General features: G+C 44.5%; 1 protein-coding gene across 2 annotated transcripts in view; it reads right to left on the bottom strand.

Annotated features, from left to right (window-relative positions):
- Window positions 1-25386, bottom strand: part of LOC111155500 (FERM domain containing 4A) — a 307805-nt gene that overhangs the window by 262605 nt on the left and 19814 nt on the right. The window contains exon 1 of one of the 2 annotated variants that reach the window (XM_022515664.1): window positions 16083-16241. The exons of the other annotated variant lie outside the window; for it this stretch is intronic. Coding sequence (XP_022371372.1) covers window positions 16083-16241 — 159 coding nt within the window. Of the gene's footprint in view, window positions 1-16082; window positions 16242-25386 lie in introns of those variants that run through there. 2 annotated transcript variants of the gene reach the window in all.

Genomic DNA, 25386 nt, shown 5'->3' with positions numbered 1-25386 from the left:
AAACAGACCGAAACGTGCCCCGTTTCCAGTTCTCCACCCAGTCTTTGGTGCTTCTCTTTCGGTTGGGCTGTGTTTGCAGAAACACAGAAGGACAGTCCCCTTTCTAATCAGGGTTTCCTACATGCTCAGTGACGCCGGTGGTTCAAGTAACAGGAAAGAGACGCAGCACGAGCAACACGGCCCAGCCCTAGCGCAGCCCTTGCAGACACTGGTTTCTGGGGCCCAGGGCGGCATTTCCCCATCCCCACCTCCTGGCAGTCTACGTGACTGTTGGGGTCATGGGCAAAGCTCCTCTAAGGCAGCACCCAGAGGATATCACAGACCTACAGCCCAGGGTCCAAAACCCTCACTAATACCCCACCCCCCAGAGTGCCCGTGTGAAATGCAGAGTCTGCACACAAACATGACTCTTTCGTCACCCTCTTAATTTATGATACTTTAGATCACTGGTAGGCTAGAAATAATCAGCAATTGTCTTTAAAAACAATTTGAGTTCTCTTCTAATGAAGGACATTGACTTTAATTATTTGAGCCACAGACACAATTTTCTTTCTCAGACAGGCCCCATTTATCAAATGCCACAGGATTTTAACAAAGCATGCATCATATTCAATTGGGTAAGGTAGTCCTCCAACCTGGTTTTAATAATTCTGCTCCTAAATGCCATTTAATGGGTCATCGATCCATCGTTCTCCTAACCCAAGTTACCGAAGTGTAAATGCCCAAAGAGGGATCTGGAGGCCGATGAAGCTGACAATTCAGCAGGGGTGGAGAAGGTTCTCAGTAGCCCAAGGTCTCTTCATTCTGCAGATGAGTGGTATTACCAGCCTATGGGCTCTCGCATGGGGCTAGAAGCTAACCCGGAAGTCTGGGGTTATAGTTTCTTCCTTAATTCAAAACACACGGTAATACCAGAGACGGAGCCTGACGGCCGGCTGATCTGCCAACATGGAGGCAGTGCCCTGGCAGAGGCTACTTCGTTTTGGAATTTCTAGAGTATTAAATGCCCTACAGACAAACTGTGTTCCATGTGTGGAGATACCCAGCCCTCCAGAAAAGCAGAGGCGAAGGGAAGAGGGGGTTTGGTTAGTCATTGCTGGGAGGGGAAGGACATTGTTCTAATACATGAAGTGGTATATGTGAAGAACATTTCTATATTTTCCAGGCTCTCCCACCCGTGGTTTGAAATTGGTAATGCATGTGAAATATATCAAGGTGGTCTTTATTGTAAGCCCTTTCAAATTCCTCCCTAAAGCTGCTGCAAAGGGCCTTTCAAGCAAGACTAGGTTTCCAGGAGTGCTTAAATGGTGAATGAAGAATTGATAATGAAACTATTATAATTTACGGAGCATCTTGTGTGTGCTATTCAATATCCAGAGTGCTTTGGGTTGGATACCTTCTTCTCAAAACAATCCTATAAGAAATTGATTTTCACCCCCTATTTTGTAGAAGAGGAACCTGTGGCTTGGAACAGCTGAAGAGCTGTCAGATTCACGCAACAGGACGTGATGGACCTGTATTTGGTGAAGACACGTAACGTGAAAATGTATCAGTCCAACCCCAAAGTCTCTGCTCATCTCGGATCCAACATGATGCTAAGCTAAAATTACTAGCATTATTTTTTTAAAAAGATTTGTTTGAGAGGGAGAGAGAGAATAAGCACAGGAATGAGGGGAAGCAGGGGTGGGGGAAGAGAAGCAGACTCCCACTCAGCACAGAGCCTGACACAGGGTTCAATCTCATGACACCAAGATCATGACCTGAACCAAAAATCAAGAGTCAGACACTCAACCGACTGAGTCACCCAGGCGCCCCTCCTTGCAGCATTATTTACAATAGCCACGGCATGGAAATAACCAGATTGTCATCAATGGATAAATGAATAAGGAGTTTGTAGTATATATACACAATGGAATATTATTCAACCATAAAAAGGAGGAAATCTTGCCTTTTTTGACAGCATGGATGGATGCTGAGAGCACCATGCTAAGTGACATAAGTCAGACAGAGAAAGACAAATACTGTATGATCTTATTTAATAGTAGAATCTAAAAACAAAATAAAACAAAACAAAAAGCAAACTCATAGCAGAAGAGATCAGACTTGTGGTTGTCAGAGACAGAGGGTAGGAGACAGGGGAACTGGAGGTAGGAGGTCAAAAGGTACAAACTTCCAATGGTAAGATAAGAGTCCTGGGGATTTCGTGCACGACCTGATGACTATGGCTAATATTGCTGTCCAGCATATAGAAAAGTCGTAAAGAGAATAAATCCCAAGAGTTCTCATCAAGGGGAAAAAAAAAAAACTTTCTTTCTTTCCTTCCTCCTCCCTCCCTCGCTCCCTCCTTTCTCTCTCTCTCTCTCTTTTTATATGGGATGACAGACATAAACCAACCTTATTGTAGGAATCATCTGACAATATATGTAAGTCAAATCATGGTGCCATACACCTTGCACTTACATAGTACTTATGCCAATTATATCTCAACACAACTGGAAAAAAAATAAAATCACCAGCTAGGAAAAAGAAAATAATTGTGAGTGTACGGCTATGTATTTTTCCCAGTGGCACAGAAAACTGTGACTTGATCTGGCAGTGAGTTTGAAGATGCGAATGAATTGACGTGAACTTCTGAGCAGCAATCTGGAGAATAGCACAAAGCCGGATGAGAAAACAAAGCAAATGAACTACTCCCAAGTCTTGGCCCTCAGCAAACGCCTGGGAGAGTCAGAAAGCAGGAGATTTTGAGCATTTTTGAAAACTGAGATTCACCACGAGCTCCACATTCGTTTCTGATTCTCCCTCCCGCCTCCACACTAGGCACTTCCTCCAGGCCTAAGAACTGAGTGTCTGCTTATCCAGAACATTCTTGTTAAATCACTGGCTTGGAAAGCTGTGAAAAGAGTCAGCAGACCCTGAACCAGAGGGTAACCCAAACAGTTTACAAATGACAAGACCAGCCCTCTCTAGCGGATGGCTCTGACTCCGCACAGATGTGTGTGCGCGAAGGCAAGTCTGTCTTGAAGCTGAAAGATTAAACAGGCAGGTAACGCTGACAGGCTATACTGTCTAACTGTGGGTGTTTATGGATCTCACCACTTCTTTTTGGTTTGTACTTTGTCACAAGCAGAGTCCAGAGAAAATGGAGATAGTGTAAACCCTCCTTTGCTAGGAAGGAACAGTGTCTCCTATGGAGAATCTGGCTGGGAACTGGGAATCCTTGTGTTATTTCTGGCTGCAATAGTAATTCAGGGGGTTGAGCAAATAATAAGCTTTTTTCTGCCTTCAGTTCCTCATTCTACTCATTCCGATTTGTGTCCTTATATCTCTTTGCCCCCCTCCCAGCCCCCACCCCTACTGTCAGCCACTTAGGAGGTTGATCATATATGGTAACGTGGATATGTTGTACGCTTCTTCCCCTTTGCTTGAACTGTTCTCCTATTTAGAAACCCTCCTCTGAACCATAGCCTGGATAAATCCTTTCTCTTCTTCATCTTGAATTCTGCCCTGCGCACCCCTGAAATCCAGCAGGGTTTGTCGTCTGACCTTCTCATGGCCTCCTTCGACTCCTGCCAGGCATGCCATTACCTCTTTCCCACTTGCCTGACTGATTTCCCCAGCTGCTTTGAAAATTGCAGCAAATATCTTGCCGTCTTCTTTTGTGTCTCTCCCTCAGCTATCAGCACACTGACTGGTATGGAACTCCATAAACGTTGGCTGACTGAAAGGTAAAACAGTAATGTCAACACAGCAGCTACCTTTTTTTTCCTTTTTTTTTTGTTGAATGTCTACTGTCTCCCAGAACCATGCCAAGAGCTTTGCAATGCAATATCTCACTCAGGACAACAACATTTTGGGGTCTCATTTATGTTCATTTTACAGTGGAGGGAACTGAAGTTCATTAACAAGATAATGGTCATACAACTAGCAGGTGCTGAAACTGGGATTTAGCCCTAGAGCTCTAGTGTTCCCTTCTGGTACCACTCCTGTGCCCCCCTGCCTCAATCAAGAAATACTTGATTGATTAAAACAACAATGATACAAGGCGGGGACATTTGCATTTGTGATTCATGTGACCATAGGAATGGTAAGTAGGCAACTAAAACAGGAGGAGGAAGGAGATAATTTGAGGACTCCCTGCCAAGAGCTTTACAAGCTGCAGATTCCCGCATAGGCCACACCGCAGAGTGCTTCAAACCCTGAATGCTGAACTCAAACTGACTGGGTTTGAATCTTGGCCCTACAACTCACCAGCTGTTTGATCTTGAGTGATTGACTTAAACCTTCCTTGTGCATACATTGGGCAATAATGGTACCTCCCTCATTTGGTTGCCTTGAGAATTCAATATATATGTAAAAAGTGCTCATATAAATTCATGTCAGCTATTATCATCAAGAACCTCTAGGGGCACCTGGGTGGCTCAGTTGGTTAAGCGTCTGCCTTTGTCTGAGGTCATAATCCCAGAGTCCTGGGATCAAGCCCTGCACTGGGCTCCCTGCTCAGTGGAGAGTCTTCTTTTCCGCTCTGCACCACCCCCCACCCCTGCCACATGCTCAAGTGCTCAATCTCTCTCTCTCTGAAATAAATAAAATAAAATAAAATAAAATAAAATAAAATAAAATAAAATAAAAGAAAGAAAGAAAAAAAGAAGCTCTAACTGAGACAAAGGCAATAGAATCTAGGCTTACAGGCAGAAGTTGGGTATTTCACAGGGATTTTTTGGGGGAAAGAGCTCTAATTTTTACCCTTTAATCCCTAAGACAACAAAGAAAGTGCAGACAGGTAGTTCCAGAAGAGAGAGAAAGGCAACCCAAAGACCGTTTCTTAAGGATACACTGCTGTCACATTGACCGGAAACTCGTCATGACCGAGGTACGAGAACAGGGTGAGTGCCAGGAAGGTCCTTCTGCTGGTACACGGTTGACACTGCACTATATTCATTGGTATTTTCTACAATTACTAAACCCAGTGATGAAAAGCTGATGCAAATCTGGCCTGAGATTGTTTCTTAGGAGCGAGGTGACCTTGGGCTGGGTGACCCAACCTCCATTTCTTCCCAGTAAACTGTGGTAATCATAGTAGCTACCTCGGAGGATACTTGGGAGAATTACTGTACATGTTAAGGACTTGGAACCAAAGAAACACCTTTAATTTATTTTAATTTTTATAGTTATAACCAGTCTAGACAAGTAGTTCCCTTGGGTGGTTGCAATGTAGCCTTGACAGACCCGAAAGGCTTACTCTAGACTACCCTAACAAGATTCCCCAGCACTCCAAGTATTTTATTCTATAAAGTGGATTAAATATGGGACTATTATTAGACAGCTTTGGCTGGAATTCTCAGAATCCCCTTTCAACAACTCCCTCCCTGCCATGATTATCTGATAATGTCTATTCGGATTCAGAAGCTGCGAATTTTTTTTTCTTTTAAGATCTGATATCATCAGGTGATGTGCTCTGAATGTCCTGCAGAGAGCTTTTAGCGGAAGGCCAGGTCGTGTGGCAACGGCTGAGCCAATTCTTTCCAAGGGTTTACCTAAGGCTTCACTGGGCGTGGGAGGCAAACTAAATATAACATCGGTTGCTAAAAGGAGGCCACACCAACCACATCCTCGTCCCTGATTCCGACCCCGAGCACACTGAGAGCTGGCATTTCAGGCCCTGTCTGCTGCCATGCCTGGATCAGAGCCCTCAGAAGAGGTGTCAGCAGCAATTTGCGCCCCCTCCACCCCCAGGGCAGAATATCAACAAGCACTTCCTCTTGCTTAGAAAATGCTTGGGGGTGCCCTGAGCTCCTGGCCAAGAGAGAAAACAAACGGCAGGTTATTTGGCCCAGACCCGTAGACGCTGTGGAAAAGCCACAGCGGCTTCCCCAGAACAGGGAAATCGCAAACAACATGCTCCTTTAGGGAAACACAAACAAAGCCGCATGGTGTGGGAGACACAGCCCCCGAGCTCTGAGCTCGATCTGGCTCCTCAAGGGAGGAGAGAACAGAGGGCCCTTCAGATTCCTAGGAACCACTACCCTACGACTTTCATTCAGCTCTGTGTCCCCAGTGGCATCTGCTACCTAAAACATCAATTTGCCTGCTTATAAGCTTGGGTCACTGCTTGTTTATTTTCTGACAGAACTGTCCATCAAAAGACTTCCTTAAATTTCCCCTGGAAACTTGACAGGAAGCTCATGAATCATAACCCCATACACATTTTGGAAATTGAGGATTTTTTTTCTTTCTTTGAGAAATTAAGAAATATTGTTTTGTATCCCCACTCACTTCTAGGATGAGATGATACAACACAATTGAATATCTGCAAACTTGCTTTTATTTTGTAGCAAATAAATACATTGATAATAATGGTTTAGTATTTATTGAGCCCTTACTATTTATGAGGCATGGTCTAAGTATTTTACATGTAATGTCTCATCCCACAGTTTTAATTTCCATTTTATATAGGAGGTTTGGCCTAAAAATTGGGACTTACACCTAATTCACACTCCAGGGGACATGCCATTACCTCAGGCTAAGCTGACCCTTTGTGATAGGCAGGCCAGCTGCCCACACACCTGCTCTTCCCAGCGTCCCTGTTGGGGGTGGTCATGTGACTGTTCAGGCCAATGGGATGTGAATAGAAGGGAAGACCACCACTGCTAGGTCTGTCTGACACCTAAAAAAGTCTGATGGGTACTTACTTCCCTTCTCCCCCTTCTTTTGGTAAATGAATAGGTCTCTGGGCCCCTAGAGGAGGACAAAGTCCTGAGATTACCCTAAGTGATCCCGCGGAAGGCTGTATACCAACCAGAACACTTTTGGACTTACAAGGAGTGAGAACTAAATTTCTCCTGTGTCAAGTCACTTTGATTTCCAAGGTACCTGCTGCAGAAGCTCAAGTTACTTTACTTGATGTGCCCTATGATAAAAGTGAATCAAATGTCCACAGCTAAAAAGTTACTATTGGTGGAGCTTATGGCAGAATGGCCATATAGTTCTAAAGTGCATGTTTTCTCTCAATCTGCAGGGTGTGCAGCCCTATTGGGAAATTCTCCTCTCACTTAGAAAGATGATAAGGACCAACCAAGTACACTCTTTCCATCTTCCAAAGGGAGTCAGCGTGACATGAAAATAATCAGATTGCACAATCAACATTTATTGGGAACCCATCTGGTGTGGGGATGAGCTCATACCCTTGAGAAAGAAGAACACTTCCAGCTAAGGATGGTTGGTGGGGCTTCCCAAATAGCCCAGCTGGTTTTCAGAAGGTCCTGCAGTGGGTTAGGACAAGGCTAAGTGAAGAGCGTTCAATGATCACTCTGGTCAAGCAGTTTGGTCACCATTATTGTAAATAACATAAAACACATTGTATTTATTAAAGGGCGTGTGATTGATGGGCCTAAGAAATTCAGTATTCTTGCTCTGTCTACTGCAGCAACTTTGGGTCAGTACCTAGTGTTACTCCTGCCCTTCTCCCTCCTACCCCTTTGCCTTGTTCACCCCACTTGGCTTTAAGATCTCTGCTCATGTATCGCCTCTTCAGGAATACTTCCCTGAATATCTAAGACAAGGCAAGTTCCCCTATTGTACCTTCTTAGACCACCAGGTACCTTGTCCTCAAAGCCTTGAGGACAAGTATACTTTCCTCAAGTATTTATATATCTCCAAGTATACACAAGTATAATTTCACCTGAGTTTGTATAATTATTATACTAGGGCTATTGAGTGAATGAATGATTGTCAGATCGCTACCACTGGCATATAACCTCTATAAGAATATGGAATCATGTTTGGTTTTGTTCATCATCCCATCTCCAGAACATAGCCAATGCCTAGCACATAGTAGGTGTTTGCTCCTAATTTGTTAGATGGATGGACAAACACAGGAATGAAAGAGTGAATCTGCATTTAATTAGTGGAGAAGCCGAGGTAGACATCAGCCATACCCAGATTCACTGTATAAAAGCTAGAAATGTAATTTAGAATACTTGGCCCCAGCAGCTGCTGCTAATCGTCGTTTTCCAAATGACTGTTGAAAGGGCTATGCAGAATCAACTTGAATATGCATAGTTGGGCACTGCCCCAGAGCAAATGTCTAGATCCAAGGTCCTTCTCCACAGGAGGCCAGCCACAAGCTTCCCTGAGCTTCGATGTGATGCCCTTTACTTATAACACCTCCCAGTGGTATGGAGAATCTAAAAGAAGGGAAAGCATTTGAAAGGACGGGGTAAACTATAAAAAAGATATGCCTGTGTAGTTTTCTTGAAGTTAAGAAGTGTGAAAAATTCTCTCTCAAATGGTGGGATTTTGGAAAGATACCAGCTTGTGAAGAATAGAACATTTTGAGGATGTTAGGCAAAAAAATCACCATTTAGTTAAATATCATATTTGCATGGCAATGGCAGAGAAACTAGGGCCCCCATGCATTCCAACAGCCCTAACCCAGAGACGCTGAAACGTACAATTTAAGTGAAAAACTGGCCACTCCCCTTCTAATGGGATTACAATCCGCAGGCCCCACCTAAGTAGAATTTAGAAGTTCTCGATGTCCAAAGGTCATCTGATATTGGTCCAAAGCTAAAATTCTGAGTTGATTTGCACAGTGCTTTGAAAGTAGATTAGCATGGGTTGGGAGGGGCTGACTCAAAGAGAGAGATGGTTGAAGTAGTAACTGACGGCTTTTTAAACCTCCAAAGTATTACTTTCTTACTGGAACCAAGGAAAATGTCTTCCAGGAGGATGAAAACAGACTCCATGTCAGACTCAAAAAATATTTTACGAACAAAGTAAAAATCGAGTTCTTACATTGTTTGCAAATCCTGTCCACATCAAAGAATTAGAAAAGCCAAGAATGGGAGTTTTGCTCCCGGTCTGATTGCAGGGACGTGCTTCCGTGTCAGTTTAAGAACATACTGTTGCAGACGACAGGGTGTGTGACATTCTAGCACTGGTGGAAATGCAAACACATCATTTTTTACTGACAGGCACCAGCCAATGAGTGGCAGAAAAGGTTAAAACACACAAATGTGCGGACTTGACAAAACTTAGAAAGACATATGATAAATTAGCTAATTGTTCTTTTTGGTGCAAGCCTTCCTTTTTTCCCCTCCTTTACCCGTAACACATGGTATAGATCACTGGAGAAAAGGCTAAGCCCCACACCATATGTAGGCATTAAATAATACAAAGGGCACAGCCCTTTGAAAACATACATTGCCATAACACAATGATGAAAGGGGAACAGCAAAAATAGCAAATTGAGAATCAAAGCCCAACTTTCCACATGTGGAAACGTTTGCTGGAATCATGGCAAACCCACTGGTCCCAGATTGGTTGTGTTCGTTGTTTCAGAAGATATGGATGAATCATTGAAGTTTTTTGTTTTGTTTTTTTTTTTAAGATTTATTTATTTATTTATTTATTTGACAAACAGAAATCACAAGTAGGCAGAGAGGCAGGCAGAGAGAGAGGAGGAAGCAGGCTCCCCGCTGAGCAGAGAGTCCGATGCGGGGCTCGATCCCAGGACCCTGGGATCCTGACCTGAGCCGAAGGCAGAGGCTTTAACCCACTGAGCCACCCAGGCGCCCCTGGATGAATCATTGAAAACCCAATCTCATTTGAGAGGACTTGCGTGTCTTTAGGAGAACGCAGCACCGACCTCACTGTAACTCATCATGCGGGCAGCTGACAACGTTGCACTTTCAAAATAGTTCAACTTCTAGAACCTCTCAGTTTCAGAAACACGTTTTTCTATTAGGAAGAAAACACACAAACCTTTCTCTCTGACAACGAACCCCATCCCAGGATGGTAGGGCCCACTCGTGGGTTAGCTGGCGGGTGTGTGTGTGTGTGTATCCAGGTCATTGCGGGCCTGGTTCTGGGCCACAAAGAGCTAATGGTAGATACTTGGGATGGAAACTGCTACATTTAATTCAATAATTTTAAAAAAGATTTTTATTTATTTATTTGAGTGACAGAAAGAACATAGGAGAGTGAGAGGGGAAGCAGACTCCCTGCTGAGCAGAGAGCCTAATGCTGGACTCGATCTCAGGACCCCGGGATCATGACCCAAGGGGAAGGCAGACACTTAACTGACTGAGCCACCCAGGTCCCTGGTACATATAATTTAAAAAGCACTCTTCCCTGATTCCAGACACCTGGGTGGTCCCTAGAAGCACTGGTCCATATTTCCTCCCAAAAGCAGCAGTGATGGGTGAACACAGATAATCTGAAACCCACTTCTCGGAGGAAGGTGGGAATGTGCCCCGAGACATTTTTCCACTCCTACTTTCTCTGATAAGCTTCCATCCTAAAATCAGGAGGACCAGGTATGTGGCCTCCTTTGTGCTTTGTTCAGCAACCATCAGAAACTAAAAGGCAGAAACAAAGTTGACAACTCTTGTGAAGGGTGCAGTTTCTACAAATAGACCAAAAATAAAAAGATAAAAAAAATTTTTTTTAAACCGATGACATCCAACTTAAAAAAAAAATCACAATCTAAAACAGGCTCACATATGCTATACATATGTGATCCACATCTTTGGGGCCAGAAGCAATCTTATGGCATGGCAATAATCCAGGTTGTTGGTCTTATTTATTTTATTTTTCCCCTATAATTCATACTGCACAACCGGGGTCTGGGGGAGGTAGTTGGGAAGGTACAGGGGTGCATTTATCACGAAGCTTAAACTCCAGGGCTCCTCACTTCTTGTCTCCGAGACAATTCCTAGCAATATGTGCACATACTCGTATTTGCATCAGTAAGCTATTTTAATTGTCATCAGTTACGACACATGGCTCTCTCCACACTGACTTCCCCTCTGCTAACCCTCCCCTCTTTATCAGGTAGCATCGGACTGACTGTGGGGATTTTTGGAATTCACGTAAGGGTAAAGCTGAGTTGAGGTACTCGTAGTTTGAGATTAGTGGAATGTATGTATGAGGTTCACAGTCACTTACAGTTATGAAAAGATGGAAGTGAGCTGTACGACTGTGGAAGGGGATTCCAGTCAGTTTCCTCACTCCTAGGTGCCAACACCTTGTCTTGTCGTCCAGAGTCCAAAGCTAGACCTTATGCAGCTATGACTCCATGTTACAGCACCTGGCCCTGGAGGTATGTGACCTTCATCCACATAGGAGAAATAGGGTTGAAAATGCTGGGAGCCAGGGGCACCTGGGTGGGTCAGTCCGTTAAACATCTGCCTTTGGCTCAGGTCGTGATCTCAGGGTCCTGGGACCCTGCTCAGTGTGAAGTCTGCTTCTCCTTCTCCTTTTGCTCCTCCCCCTGCTTGTGCTTGCTCTCTCTCTCTCATAAATAAATAAATAAATAAATAAATAAATAAATTTCTTTAAAAAAAAAAAATAAATAAAATGCCAGGAGCCAGAAGCTAGTCTGTGGAGAAATCTTCCAACCATCAGACCAGTAAAATTATAAGTAAAGATTTTGTTTCTCATAACGCCTAGTCAAAAGTGGACGTTTTTCCCCCTGTCAAGAGTACATGTAATATACAACATATGCAATTACAGAAGCACCTATAATTTTTTTTCTTATCAAAGGGAATAGAATGTAATTGAATTTTCCCAGAATTCCTCTGTTCAGAGGGCACACACCTGTGTTCTTACTATAAACAAGTATGTTGGGTAAGAGATCACATGGAAATAAAGCTTGGCAGAAGACTTTTCCAAATTTAACAGCAATTCTAAAAATTTGCACACTATTTCCAACAACGAGCATGCCTGAAAGAAACCTTTCTAATGTAACAGTAATGAAGGGGCACATTTTGCTAGGCCGTGCAAGAGGAAGACGGAGTGATTGCCCAGTAAAGAAGAGATCAAAGAGTAAGGCAGTCAAAAGATGCAGGACAAAGAAGGGTAACAGCGATGTGTCAGGCGGTGAATTAACCGACATGTCATTTCTCTGGATTTCGAGATGCTTACAGTATTTGCTGCTTTACATTTGAATGAACTGTGATTTTCCATTCACGCTTAAGTTTGCACAATTTTTAAGTTATTTTTCTTTCAAAACTTCCCCACCCTGGACTATAGATTCTGGATCGATTGTAGGCTCCACGATGAACCCTTGTCTGAGAGAGTAATGTGGGAAAGTGCAGAGCGCCAGCCACTGCCGAAAGGCAGAGGTCCCTGTGGAGAAGAGCCAGGCACTCCCAGCAGGGCTACCTCCAGGCAGAGCTTAGTGGGGATCTGGGAATGAGGGAAGTCCCCCAGGGCCTGCAGTCCAGTCCTGTTCTAGAAGGGGGTAACTATGTGCTGACTAACCCCTTCAGCATGACCTTGCGCGATCAGGTTCGTTCTTGTAATAATAAAAGCAGCTAACATTTACTGAGTGCTTTGTATGTGCCGAACAATGGGCTTAATTTGATCAGATTTCATCCTCATGATGATCTTGTCTTTTATAACTCTCACTTTTTAGAGGGCACACAATGCTTTTTGTTTTCCATTAGTGGTTCCTACTAATACAATGGATCATGTACAGACTGCCAGCCCCTATGCTTGGATATTCTAAATCATTAAGTCTAAGGTGGGGCTCATGAAATTAATACATGTATGTGTATATTTTAAAGTGGCTCTCCTGATTCTGCTGCTGCCTATTGGGGTTTTGTAAGCATCTGCTTACTCTATGGGGTTCCTTCTGCTCAAGGACCCTCTAGTACATTAGAATCACCTGGATAGCTTTAAAAACATACCAAAGCCCAGACCCCACATCAATTAACTCAAAATCTCTGGGTCGGGCCTAGGCATGGTGGGGGAGGGGGGGCAGTTAAAATCATCCTAAATGAATCTAAAGTTCCGCCAGGATTGACAGCTATCTCTCTAGCCTACAGACAGACTGCAAACCATGAAACCATTGTTATGAAAACAGCAACAGAAAAAATAGAAAAAGAATATATATTGGTCTCTGTGCCTGTGTCCTGGCGCAGAGCTCATTAAAACCCTTGTAATTTTCCTAAGTGATAAGAGCGTGGGGAACATCTTCTGTTCTAATATTTGGTCTTCGACCCTGGTTCCTGACACAGAGCTCCTAAATCCCTTGGAATGTCCTGGGTGGTAGCAGTGTCTTTTGTTCTAATGAGGTGACTCTGGGTGGGCTCCTGGATGGGGGCTGCTCACCAGAAAGTCCAAGCCATAATTAGAAGCTTGGAATGTTCAGCCCCACAAGTCTATCCTCCAGGAAGGGGAAAGGGGCTGGAAATGGACTTAATGATCGATCAGGCCATCAGGGAGAAGCCTCCATAAAAATCCCAAAAGTACTGGGGTTCAGAGAGCTTGCAGGCTGTGAGCACAGTTGTCTGCCGGGAAGGTGGTACAACCCAAACTCTCTAAGGGGACAGGAGCCCAGGATTCTCCCAGATGCCCCTGTGTGCAGGACACTCCCACACCTGGTCAGAGAGTCATGAGGATGGTAGCAAGATGTAAATAAAGGAGAACACACAGACTTTTCCCCAGACAATTAACTAAACAAAATATATAGGAATGACCATTAGTCACCTTGTCACACCAATAAAGACACTCTTGATGAATTTTTCCCAAGATAAAAAACAGTAAGAGGACAGTATGTTAAAAAAACAGCACTCCTCATTTGTATATGCTTTTGTATGCGTAGCATACTCTTGGGAATGTGAACTTACTAGAACCGCACACGGGTTTGAACCATCACCCCCGTTTTAGAAGGAAGAAAGCAAAGGCTAGAGAATAAAAGATTTTCTGGTAAAGTCTTCCCTGAGCATAGTTTCTCTCTGCTCTTTCCTTGAAGACTCTATTAGTCAAAACGCAATTATTTGGTTTCTCGACTCTTCCCCAGGACGCTGTGAGCTTTTGAGGATGAGCTGTATTTTATTTTAAATGTCCTTTTAAACCAACCTGGCTTGTCAGCATGAGTGGGGGCTGGGTAAAGGGGGATGATATGATGTCTGGAACTCATTCAGACCACCCCTGCTCCGGCCAGCTGCTTTCGGCTTTGGGCTCCCCTACCTTCTCCCTGCCCCTCAGCTTGGTCCTGCAGGCAGCTGACTGGCCATCCTGGATCCCTGGGTCAGTGAACTGTCTGGATTTGTCATCCTGGCTTTCAAAACAAACTAGTTTCCGTTTGTACGTGTGGGCATTACCTGCTGGCTGTGGACAAGGCGGTGGGGGTTAGAGGCATCTGTCCCTGGGCCGACCAGCCCGGCTCAGTCAGAGGCAGGCGGTGAATAAGCCCGAGGTGCGATTAGCTAGCTTCTCACAGGGCTGGTGATCTGACCTGGAGCTGAGCAGGGCCAATTTGTTTTCCAAGACCTGGTGGCCAAGAATTCAATGTTCTCTTTAGGACACTCGCAATGTTAAGGGAAGTCCTGGAAAAGCGCCCTGGGTGGGGGGCTAGCCCACTCTGCTTCCTTGATGTACAGTCTTGGTCTTTATTTAACTTGATGAGACATGAGAGGAGACAAAAAGAGGTAAAGTGGGAGACGGAGGTAAGGAGTCAGGGCCCCCAAACCATGTGCAATTGCAGCCACAGCTAAGAAGAGAGAATTTTCCTGACTAAGGAATCATACCAAATGCCAACCAGGAGTTCAGGAAAAGCTTCAGATGGACAAACCAGCCACGTGACTACTTGAATCTCCCATCTGGGAGACTTTTTCCAGAATTCTTTCAGATTCACAACTCATTATTTGGAAATACCATACACACTTTTCAGACTGCTGTCCAATTTGGGTAGACTGCTCTCAAGTTTCTTTTATGATGTATTGCAGATAGATTTGCTGTTTGTAGTACAACTCCAACTATGTGCCCTTCAAACACAAGAATTCTGGAAAAAGATCTCATTCCCAGAAACCACTTGAACCATGTTCACCCCGTCTGCCAACGAGGTGATGAAGAAGCAAGAGCGGGAGCCCTGGAGGGTTCTGTCCCTCTGTGAAGTCAACACAGGGCTCTTGGGTGCGTCTTCCAAGGAAACGTTCCTTCAGTGAGTCCAGACATTCCATGAGGTGGGGTCAGGGGGAGGGGTGACCACATGGCCCTACACTGTTTAGCTATTACAGTTCATTAAGGGATTATATGCTGCCAAATTATGCCCTAAAATACAAAGGCCAGCTGTATGTCCTTGGTTCCAAGCAGTGGGTTGAGCCAGCTAACTAAGATAGCAAAACCACTCAAGTTGACTTAATGAGGGAAACTAGGTTGAGAAAACCGTCAATGGAGAAAGAGCTAGTGACTCCCCCTAGAGAAGCAGTCAGGGGGGAGACTTCCCCATTACTACTCTGCCTTCACATCCCCCAGTCAGGTCCACATTCTTTTTCTCAGTCTCGGCTGGGCAAGTGCCCATAGCAAGTGGGACCTGGCTTTATGCCACCAGTCCGGATGGATGGATGGGGAAAGAAGACCTCTCATTTCCCTGCCGTGGAGTGCTCTGTACCCCCAGCCAGTGGACTCAGAAGGGCCACCCTCTTGCAGAAAAACGTTCTCTCATGAGAAAAAGAGGCTGCGTGTGGATGTCTAACTTCAGAGGTTGCTGGGGAAGCCACCGAAGGAAAAGGAGGTGAGGACAGAGACTCAGTACAACTTGTCAGTGTTTTTTCCCTCCTTGTCTCCTGTCCCATGGCCACTCGCTCCTTACCAGCTGGTCACCACCCTCACCACATGGACACACACACACACACATACACGCACCCACATGCACAGCTTTTGAGAAAATAGCATTTCTTCTGTGAGAGGAACATGAACCCATGGAAAGGGTATCCTTGTTTTTTTAGCTAGAAAAACCTTCCTCTGTCACAGGGCTCTGTCATTTACTAACAGTGTGACTTTGAACAAATGATAAACCTTCTCCGAGTTTCAATAACCCCATCTCAAAATGCTGACAAAAGTACCTATTTTACCAGTTGTTTGGAAGACTGAATTGCATCCCGTTTATGAAGCACCTCTCACGGTGCCCGGTACCTAGAAGATGATGCTCGATTAATGTCAGCCCCTCCCCCACCATTACAACACACTTCATAGTACTCAACATGTGACAGCAGCTTACGCTCCTTCCCCACCATCACCGGCTGATTTCTTATGCTGCAAAGAAATGTAAGAAGAGCTTCAGGTCCCACCTGGTAGACAGCCCTGGAGATGCACCATGGTTTCAGCATCAGCTGCAGGACCCGAAGATGTCCCCCTCGACACGTCCTCAGCACCCGGGAAGTCAGGCCCCACACCAGACGGTCCCAGCTACATAGCAGGTCTTCTGAGCCCAGCGGCCCTGCAGCCATGCCAGCTCCAGGCCCCGCCTTTACCCCTCTGGTCCCAGGCCCCACATACAGGGCTGTGTTCTTTTAGTAACACAAAGTTCAAATGTCGCCAAGATTTAATCAGGCAAGGGAAAAATGCAGTCAAAATAACTCTGTTTCCTCTGTCCCGCTCTCCTCTCCTCCTACCTTCCCTCTACCCTCACTAATCTGCAGGGACTGTTTTCCCTCAAGGATTAGCAAATAGCTCCTAAATCAAGATGTTTTCTCCTTGTCTCTGGGAACTAACAAGGAACTAACTAACTAACAACTAATAAGCCTCTTACCCTGCAGACAATCGCACAATCCCTCCCTGTCAGGGGACTGCCGCAGACACAGAGCGGACTTTGGGGGCAAGTCAACCCCAAACCGAGGGAAGAGCATTAGCCCCGAGTCATCACTGGCTTCTCGTGGTTTCGAGATTCCACCCAGGGCGAGAAGCAAAGGGGAAGGAGCTCTGGCTTGCCCTGCCAACATTCTCAAGGCATTCCATCTCTTCTCTTAACTCTTTAAAACTTAGAGAGCCAAAGAGTTTCTGCGTGGTGAAGCAAGAAGGCCAACTTTGTATCAACACTGGAGAGACTGCTATTTCTGAGGGCACTTTACAAAAACGCACGCATTTTCTTTGGACATTTCCCAAGTTTACGTTAGGATTAAAGGGGCTGTAAGAAAACCTATCTATCAGATTTAATATCAACATCTGTGATTTTGGAGGAAAGCAGATAAAATAGGGAAAGACAACGTATCTCTTTTCTCTCCATAATGGAGCTTTTCTGCAAAAGCTCTTGTGACTCTATTATGTGTTGGATAAGCTCTATGAAGACCTTATGCCAAGGGAAGACACCCAGTTAAACAGGGTACAGCTATTTGTCATATCTATTAAGTTTTTTGAGTTTGGCGCATTTTTTTAGATTTATTTATTTATTTGAGAGAGAGAGAGAGAGAGAGAGAGAGAGTGACAGTGAGTGTGGGCGGAAGGGTAGAGGGAGAGGGAGAAAGAGAATCTTAAGCAGACTGTGCTGAGCATGGAGCCCGATGCAGGGCTTGATCTCATGATCCTGAGATCATGACTTGAGCTGAAACCAAGAGTCAGATGCTCAACAAACTGAGCCACCTAGGTGCCCCGAGTTTGGATCATTTTTGACCCTGTTTGAGAAGGGCATCTGCCTTCAAATTCAATAGGCTATATGCCAAAAGATGAGATCCCAAGTGGGGAGGGCAGGCAAGTTGTAGGGGAAGATTCAGTTCCAACACAAGCTGTATGGTGTTAAGAGAAGAGGTGTATTTAGTCTTTTATTTCCACACACTCTGTCATAAAAGGTGATGGGATTTTAAGGAATCTTGCCTTTCTACAAACACTCCATTAGCGGAGATTGTTTTATTAAGACAGAAGGAAGGAAAGATGGAAGGAACGAAGGGAGGGAGGGAGGAAGAAAAGGAGGGAGAGAAGAAAGAAAGAAGCAAAATTAAAAAAAGAAATAGTATGTGGAAAATGATTGCTCCATTAACATTAGTTAACCACCTTGGAATTCTCAAGAAAAAACAAAGGCAAGCTACATCATCATTAGCTTTTGCCTGTGTCCCTGAGCTCATGCTCTCCATCCTCTGGGAATTTTGGCTATGAACCAGACTCTTATCCAAAGCATGTAATTATGGAATAGATAGGGACAGTTTTAAAGGCACTGTTTTATTCCATGATTAAACAATGTGACTTAAAAATTTTTTTTAAGTTAAATATATATATTTAGCTTATGGTCTGGGAATCTTTTAAGTATAAAGGTACCATAATAAGCTTTTAAAAACATGCCTCAATATAAACATATTAGTTCCTGAGAACAGCAAGACTTACTCAAACTGCCCTGAAATCTTTATCACAGACACGTCCTCTGCAGAGCCTAGTGACTTTAGCAGATGTGCTGGTGGAGGACACCACCCAGTCTCTTCGGTTGTCTCTGATTCTGCCCTAGATTTGAGGTCAATCATTCAGACTTTGACAGGCAGTTTCCCCGATGGCAGATGGGAGGTTGTGCATGCAAACAGCACCATTACCATTGACCATGAAGCCCTGTGCTTTGAAAGGGATTTAGAATGCTCAGAGCAATGGGACACAGATGTGTGTGTCTCTGTATGCATGTGTGTCTGTGTGTATCTGTGGGTCTGTCTGAGTTGTGTGTCTGTGTGTGCATCAGGCGGCAGGAGGAGAAGAGTACAAGGAAGAGGGTGGTGGCCGTGGGCGCGAACCGCATGCATATCGTGAGGGAACAAGGACAGGACCTCAGGGCTCACCAGGCATAAGAAGGACCTCCATTTGCCTTACTGACTCCTACCTCTTCCTAACCATGTTCTTTATTCTTTCCTGGAAAATAAAAGAAAATCGGGGTTTTCTGGGCAGTGTAGCACTTAGACATTGCTCACAAAACTTTAAAGAATGATTTAAAGAACGATGAAATCAGTGGTCTCGTGGGTGCCCAAGGGGTGACGAAAAGCACTTGAGAGACCAGGAAGGCGTCAGAAAGAGCGATTACAGAATCACCTCTCCTTTCAGGAGACATTTTGCTCCTGTTTGGGCTGAAGAGAGTCTGAGGACTGAGTCAGTTGGCAGGACTGGCTTAGTTGCTGAGTGCTGGCCTCCTGTACGCCTTGGGGGAACAACACTGGGAGAAGCAGAAGTCTTGATCCTGTGGTTCCATATTTGGGAAGGGACCAAGGCTGGAAACTCTAAATCAGGTGCTGACCCTGGGAAGGAGGTGGGCGTGGCCAAGCCAGGAGTTCCTGTCCATGGTGAGGGCAGCAGAGGCAGGTGGGGCATTGTGTGGGACATAGAGCCGCCTCGGGGCACTGCACTGCCACCCCCACCCCTCCCAGCTGTCCACCCCACCATGCAACTATTCATCATCTTGCCTGTGTCTACCTCTGCCTCTGGATTTTCTGTCCCTGTGCGTTCAGACTCTCATTCACTGTATTTGTAGACAGAGGAATTCTTTTCAAAGCAATAAATACCTTTGCCTGACTCTAGGAATGTTTTCAGACTAATTACTGCCTCGAAAAGGACTTGGAAAAACTCTAAGTTGAAAGTAGTATATGGCACAATTAAGAACTAAATTTGCAAATACATAAAGATACAGGAAATTGCGTGCACACAGAGAAGTCTATTTATAGCAGCCCGAGAAATATATTCAGAAATGCATTCTAATGTAGCCCATCTTAATTATTCAGTGATTATTTACTGCCTATTTTAGAAAATGTCAGCCCTAAGACGGATGGAGAACTCCTATGCCCTCTGTCAGCTGCTGGGAGGCACAAATACCATTTTTTAAAAGATTCTCTTGGATGCATTTTGATATCTTTTACTGACAGAATCTGAAGGTCAAGGACAGTTGCTCCCACATCGAATCCCAGTCCAGTGGAGCTCCAACACCAAGACATTTCAACCAGAATGAAGGCCTCACTCCAACCAGATCTGTTCTTTTGGAAGGACGGGGATCAATGGGCAACTTATTCCAAATGAGCGCAACAAGGTGCAGGAAAAGAAATGAATCCACAACAGGAAGGGGAAAGCAGGGGCTTCTTTAGAAACACCCAACAACCCTATTTCCAGGTTTTGGAGAAAGCAGATCCCTTTCAGTTTTGCAGTTACCATTTCTGTGCCACATGTGGACATTTTCAGTTCTTAGCTACTAACTCACATTTTAATTCTACTTTCGCCTCCTGACTTCCAACACAGGACTCAACCTTGGGCTTAAATTTATTGCACATTTTGTTCTTTCCTTCCATTGAATGCTTTTGTTATTAAATCTCCATGTGCGACCAAATGCTGGTCGGGGGCAAGCTGGAAGCTTCATTCTTTAAGTGAAGGTGGCCCATACTTCTTTGTTAGTTTTTTTTTTTTTTAAGATTTTATTTATTTATTTGACAGAGAGAGAATGTGAGCACAAGCTGGCACAGCGGCAGGCAGAGGGAGAGGGAGAAGCAGGCTCCCTGCTGAGCAACAGTCCAGTGTGGGGTTTGATCCCAGGACCCTGGGATCACAACCTGAGCCGAAGGCAGCTGCCCAACTGACTGAACCATCCAAACACCCCTTTGTTAGTATTCTTAAAAAAAAAAAGAAAAAAGAAAAAAGAAAAAAAGAACCCAGCAGTAGAGATGTAATTTACAGTCCATACACTCCATCCATTTAAACAGTGCAGCTGAATGGTTTTATAGTATATTCATGGGGCTCTACAGCCATCACCAGAATCTAAAGTTAGAGCATTTTTATCACCCCCAAAAGATAGCTTGTACTTATTAGCTGCCATCAGCACTCCAAATTTTCTCAGCCCTTCCCCAGCCTCTGGCAGCCACACACCTACCGTCTCCATACATGTGCCTCTTCTGAAAATGTTATATAAATGTGATCTTCGCCACCAGCTTCATTCATTTAGCATAATGTTTCCAAGGTTCATGCATGTCATGGCATGTACCACACCTCATTTCTTTCTCTTGGTGAATACCCTTCCACTGGATGGACGGATCACATTTTCTTTATCTGTTCACCCACTGGTGGGCATTTGGGTCCTTCCCACTTTTGGGCTATCAGCCATAATGCTGTTATGGACACTTAGGGACCAGTTTTTGTGTAGATGTATGTTTTTCGCTTCTCTTGGGTAGATCCCTAGGAGGGCAACTGTGGGATCACATGGTAACTCTACGTGTAACCTTCTGAGGAACTGCCATGGTGTTTTCAAGGTGGCCACACCAGCGGTGTGTGAGGGCCCTAATTTCTCCACAGCCTCACCAACCACCTTAGTGCCCGTCTTTCTGATTAGAACTATCCTAGTGGGTATGAGGTGGTAGTGTTCTTCCTTACCTAGTCAAATTCTATGACATGTCTTTCAGTCGAGGGGATATGGTAGCACATGGAAAGGGTGCCTCTCAGGGGCTGGCTGCTGTCCCCCCAACTGAGCCCCATGCTTGCTGCTGCAGATGGACTCTGGGGAAACAGGACGGAAGGTGCTGGAAAGCCCAGCATTTCCTCTTCCGTCCTCGACTGCTCCTTCCACCATGTCTTCCTTCCCATCCTGACCCTCTCACGCCCACCATCAGGGGCAAGAAGTCCAAGCACTTTTGGACGTCCTCATTCGTCTCTTTATCGTCCTAGGGCCGCTCTTTGGGAAAAGGATATTCAGAAATAGCACTGGTACGGTTAAGTGAGTGGGCGACAAAACCAAAACTCAATCTTTTGAAATCCAGAGGCGTTTCAGGGCCGCTCACTAACATATTTAATCCCATATTCGGGTCTGGAAGATGTCCCAACTCTGACAAAGAGTCATCACTGCGTCATCATTCCTCAACCTGAGAACCCAAGGGGCCCATTTATATAAAAGCTAGGGAGCTCACTCTGTTCATTTGGGAGTATTATTTTAGAAAAAATGCTCGTCTGTGTATATAAAAATATTTTGGGTCCCTGGGAAAGTAGAGGAGAGGCAGGAGCTGCCCTCTGGCTTAAGCGCTTCCAGAAAGGCACGCCAAGAGCTATGTTTAGAAATATTTCCCCATGCTCCACAAACCATTATACAAGTAGTCCTATGGCCTTAAAAGTGATGTCATCCTATCAATTACAGTGGTTATGAAAGTTAAGTTCTCATATATATGCCAGACCCCAACAGAAATACAATCACGGCTGTCTGAATTCAATCAGTCCAGGCTCTGAATGAGAAATTAAATGCTCTCGGCTCCTCTTTTCTTGATCTCTTATTATTTGGTTTCCATGGAACTTAGTGGCCAAGGATAATTTTTGAGCCTCTATTTAGCAAGCTTGTGTTTATGAGATCATGGCCTTCCGTGAAAACAATAAATGCTTTGTTTTGTTTAGGAGTCCCAGAACAACGGTTTGGGGCCTGTCAGGAGTGAAGGTATAAGGTTGGGGGTCCTATTCACAAAAAAGGAGGTTTGCTCGCTTGAGAATCCCTTCTATCTCCTCTCACACAGGAAGACACGCTAATTCTCACAGGAGAGTTGTTGACAGATCATCAACACTTGCCCTCCACGTGGGAACTGAGAAGACATTAGAAAATTTGTCTCTAGGAGCTGTGAAGAGGTCTGAGGATAACTCAGTGAGGAGGAAGTTAAGGTTTCTCCTCCAGATGTAAAAGGAGGCACGTAGAACTAAGGAAGACATAAACTGGGATAAGAACACTCAGTTTTTACCTATCGTTTAAATTCCTTTTAGCCCTTTACTCAGCTGTGGATATTACATAGTTTATAATATTGTGTTACTTATAATATATTAGGAGATTTTTAAGACAATGTGTTATTCATTTCCTCAAAAGTCTATTTCCTCTCTAAAGTTCTTTCTAATTTAGCAGTTTTATTTTTTAAAAAATCCTTAATGTTTGAACTTAATAGAAATGTAATGACCACAGAATGAATAAAAATGTGTATTTTATATAAAAACATAGGCTTGTGGTTTTTCCTGCTGCTCTTGGGTGACCTCCCTTCATAAAACAGACTCTGGAGTGGCTTAAGTTTCCTCACAGGAAGTTCTGTTGTTCTTGTTTTGGCTTCTCAAGGAGCAGGCATATTAGGTGGGGTTAGCCCTCCATCCCCTTTCTTATTCAGTAATGAAGACATGACACACAATGACAAAGACAATGCGGGAGGCTTGATGAATGGGAATGGAATGGCCTTCCTGATGTAGGTAGGGTGAGTGCAGCTCTGCAGGTCACAAGCAATTTGGGTGAGCTAATGACTTTGGGAAGCCATTTTCAAGGCTACATTTTTCTCTTGCTTCCTTAGAATACTTTTCTCAAGGGGGAAAACAAAAGCGGAGATGTAAAAGAAACCAGCTGGGAGACTATTCGCTGACTACCACACTGTCCCACCCCAATGCTCCATATCATTTATATCACAGAGTCCAGAGGTCAGGACTTCAAAAAGCCCAGAGCTACACCTGACTGAAGAGACCATATTCCAACATGACCGTGGCAGAAAATCGATTCTATTCTAGTCCGTCCCATGTTCTGAAGTTTACAAAGTTCTTTCATGAAAATGCATCCCTACAATGACAGAAAACTCCAAAACGCACAAAACCAAATAAAAAGCAACCATAAGTTCTTTACTTGAATTGGTCAATGGGGATTGGATTAGTCCATCGGCTGGAGTTTGGTATTACAAATTTCAAGTGAGCCAAAAAGCAAATCTTTTGATATATATACAAAGTTAAGCCTGTTTTAGGGTAAGTTTATTGATGTGGTGAGTTTCCCTAGACTACCATGGAAGAACTCAATACCATACTTTTCTCATTAAGACCTCTCTCTCTCTCTCTCTCTGTCTCTCTTTTTAAGATTTATTTATTTATTTGAGAGGGAGAGAATGAGAAAGAGAGAAAGAGCGAGCACGCAAGAGTGGAGGAAGGGGCAGAGGGAGAGAGAATCTCAAGGACTTCCCACTGAGCACAGAATCGGACATGGAGCTTGACCCTAACTTGAGCTGAAATCAAGAGTTGGATGCTTAAATGAAGAATCACCCAGGTGCCCTTTCTCATTAAGATCCCTTATAGATAAAAGTGTTTATTTGGAGTGCTGCCTCTTGGAGCACCATTTAAATTAGCCTGACCATAGGTAGCAAGATCTTTTCTGCATTCATGGCTGACCGAGGATGCGAGGATGATAGGGGTGGGTTAGGATTTAGCAACAGAACTTGGAAAACCAAGAACTCTGTTGGGGTTGGTGGGCAGTCTGGGCAAATTATGTTTAGGAAGTCAGGACAGTGGTCATAGACATCCAGAATGGGGGCCATGGCTGGATGGAAGACTGAAGGAGAGCCAAGCAGGCTGAACCCAACGTGTAGGTGTGCTGGTGAGGAAAAGATGAGGCTCTGACAGGCACCTGTGTCAACCACTTCAAATGCCCCCTGTCTGGATCTCTTCTATGTCCTGCCAGTCTCTGAGGGGCTAAGTGAAATATTTACTGAACCCAAGGCTCAGTGTGTCCCTGAAATTGCAGGGGGTCCTCTACCTCCTTCAGCAATCCTGCAATTGGTGAACCAGGGAAACAACCAATGAAACAAAATCTAATGCCTTCTAACGACTCAAGAGAAAAAATGTAATTACACTTGTGCAGGCCATGAAAGCATCTGAAAATCTATTAGGAAAACTAGCTTAGACTTTACCATTGGATTTGTCACGAAAAATAGAATATAATAAATTTTTTCCCTAAAAAACAAAACAAACAAAAAAAAAAACCCCTCGGTGTGTTATATAATTTGAGGTAAATTTCCAGGAGAGAAGGAGGAAATTGGATCGGGGTATTGGTTATTTCCCCCTTGTTTCAGAAACAAAGGTGATGATTTAAGATTCAGCAGGGAGGGGATGCGTAGGATCTAAGCGCCTTCTGCTAGTGTCTCTTAATAAACCCAGGACAACCGCCTCATTGTACCGCAGCTGGGACCAGGCTTCTTGTTAATTAAGCACCGGTAATAGGCAGGTCTGAGCTCTCCTTGGTGAGTTTGACCACAATTAAGCGGCCCGAGGTGCTCTCTCTAGGGAGCACTCCACCTCCTCCACCAAAACTCAGGATGGATCTCAAAACGTGAAAACCAGAGCACCCCACGTGGCAGAGGTTTTGTGACACTGAATGTGTGTTCAGAGCCCAGACTCAGGCTGATAATCCCTTCCTCACTTCCAGTGGGATGCATGGAAGCATTCCCCTATTGGCTTTCACCCCCCAATCCTCCAGGTTTCAGATATTTATTTTTTTATTAAGTTAAAATATACATAAATTTACCATTTTGACCCTTTTTAAGTGTACAGGTCAGTGGCATCACATCCCAGTGTTGGGCAAACATCACCATCAGCTGTTTCCAGGACCCTTTTCATCTTGCAAAATGAAACCCCTGTACTCATTAAATGCTAACTCCCCACTCCTCGTAGCCCCTGACCCCCAGCATTCTACTTTCTGTCCCCGTGAATTTGTGAATCTTTCACACATGCTCTCGTCATGTGAGTGGGAGAATACAGTGGAAGCAAGCAGGCTCTGTCCTTCTGTGTGGGGCTTGTCTCGCTTAGCATCGTGTCCTCAAGGTCATCCATGTTGTAGCAGGCGGCAGAGTCTGCCTCCTCTTTAAGGCTGAATGATGTTCCACTGTATGGCTA

This window comes from Enhydra lutris, unplaced genomic scaffold (assembly GCF_002288905.1).
Source record: "Enhydra lutris kenyoni isolate GAN:26980312 unplaced genomic scaffold, ASM228890v2 scaffoldscaffold42, whole genome shotgun sequence".
NCBI classification, from domain to species: domain Eukaryota; kingdom Metazoa; phylum Chordata; class Mammalia; order Carnivora; family Mustelidae; genus Enhydra; species Enhydra lutris.
Note: the sequence above shows the minus strand (reverse complement) of the source record. Positions and strands in the feature narration are given on the sequence as shown.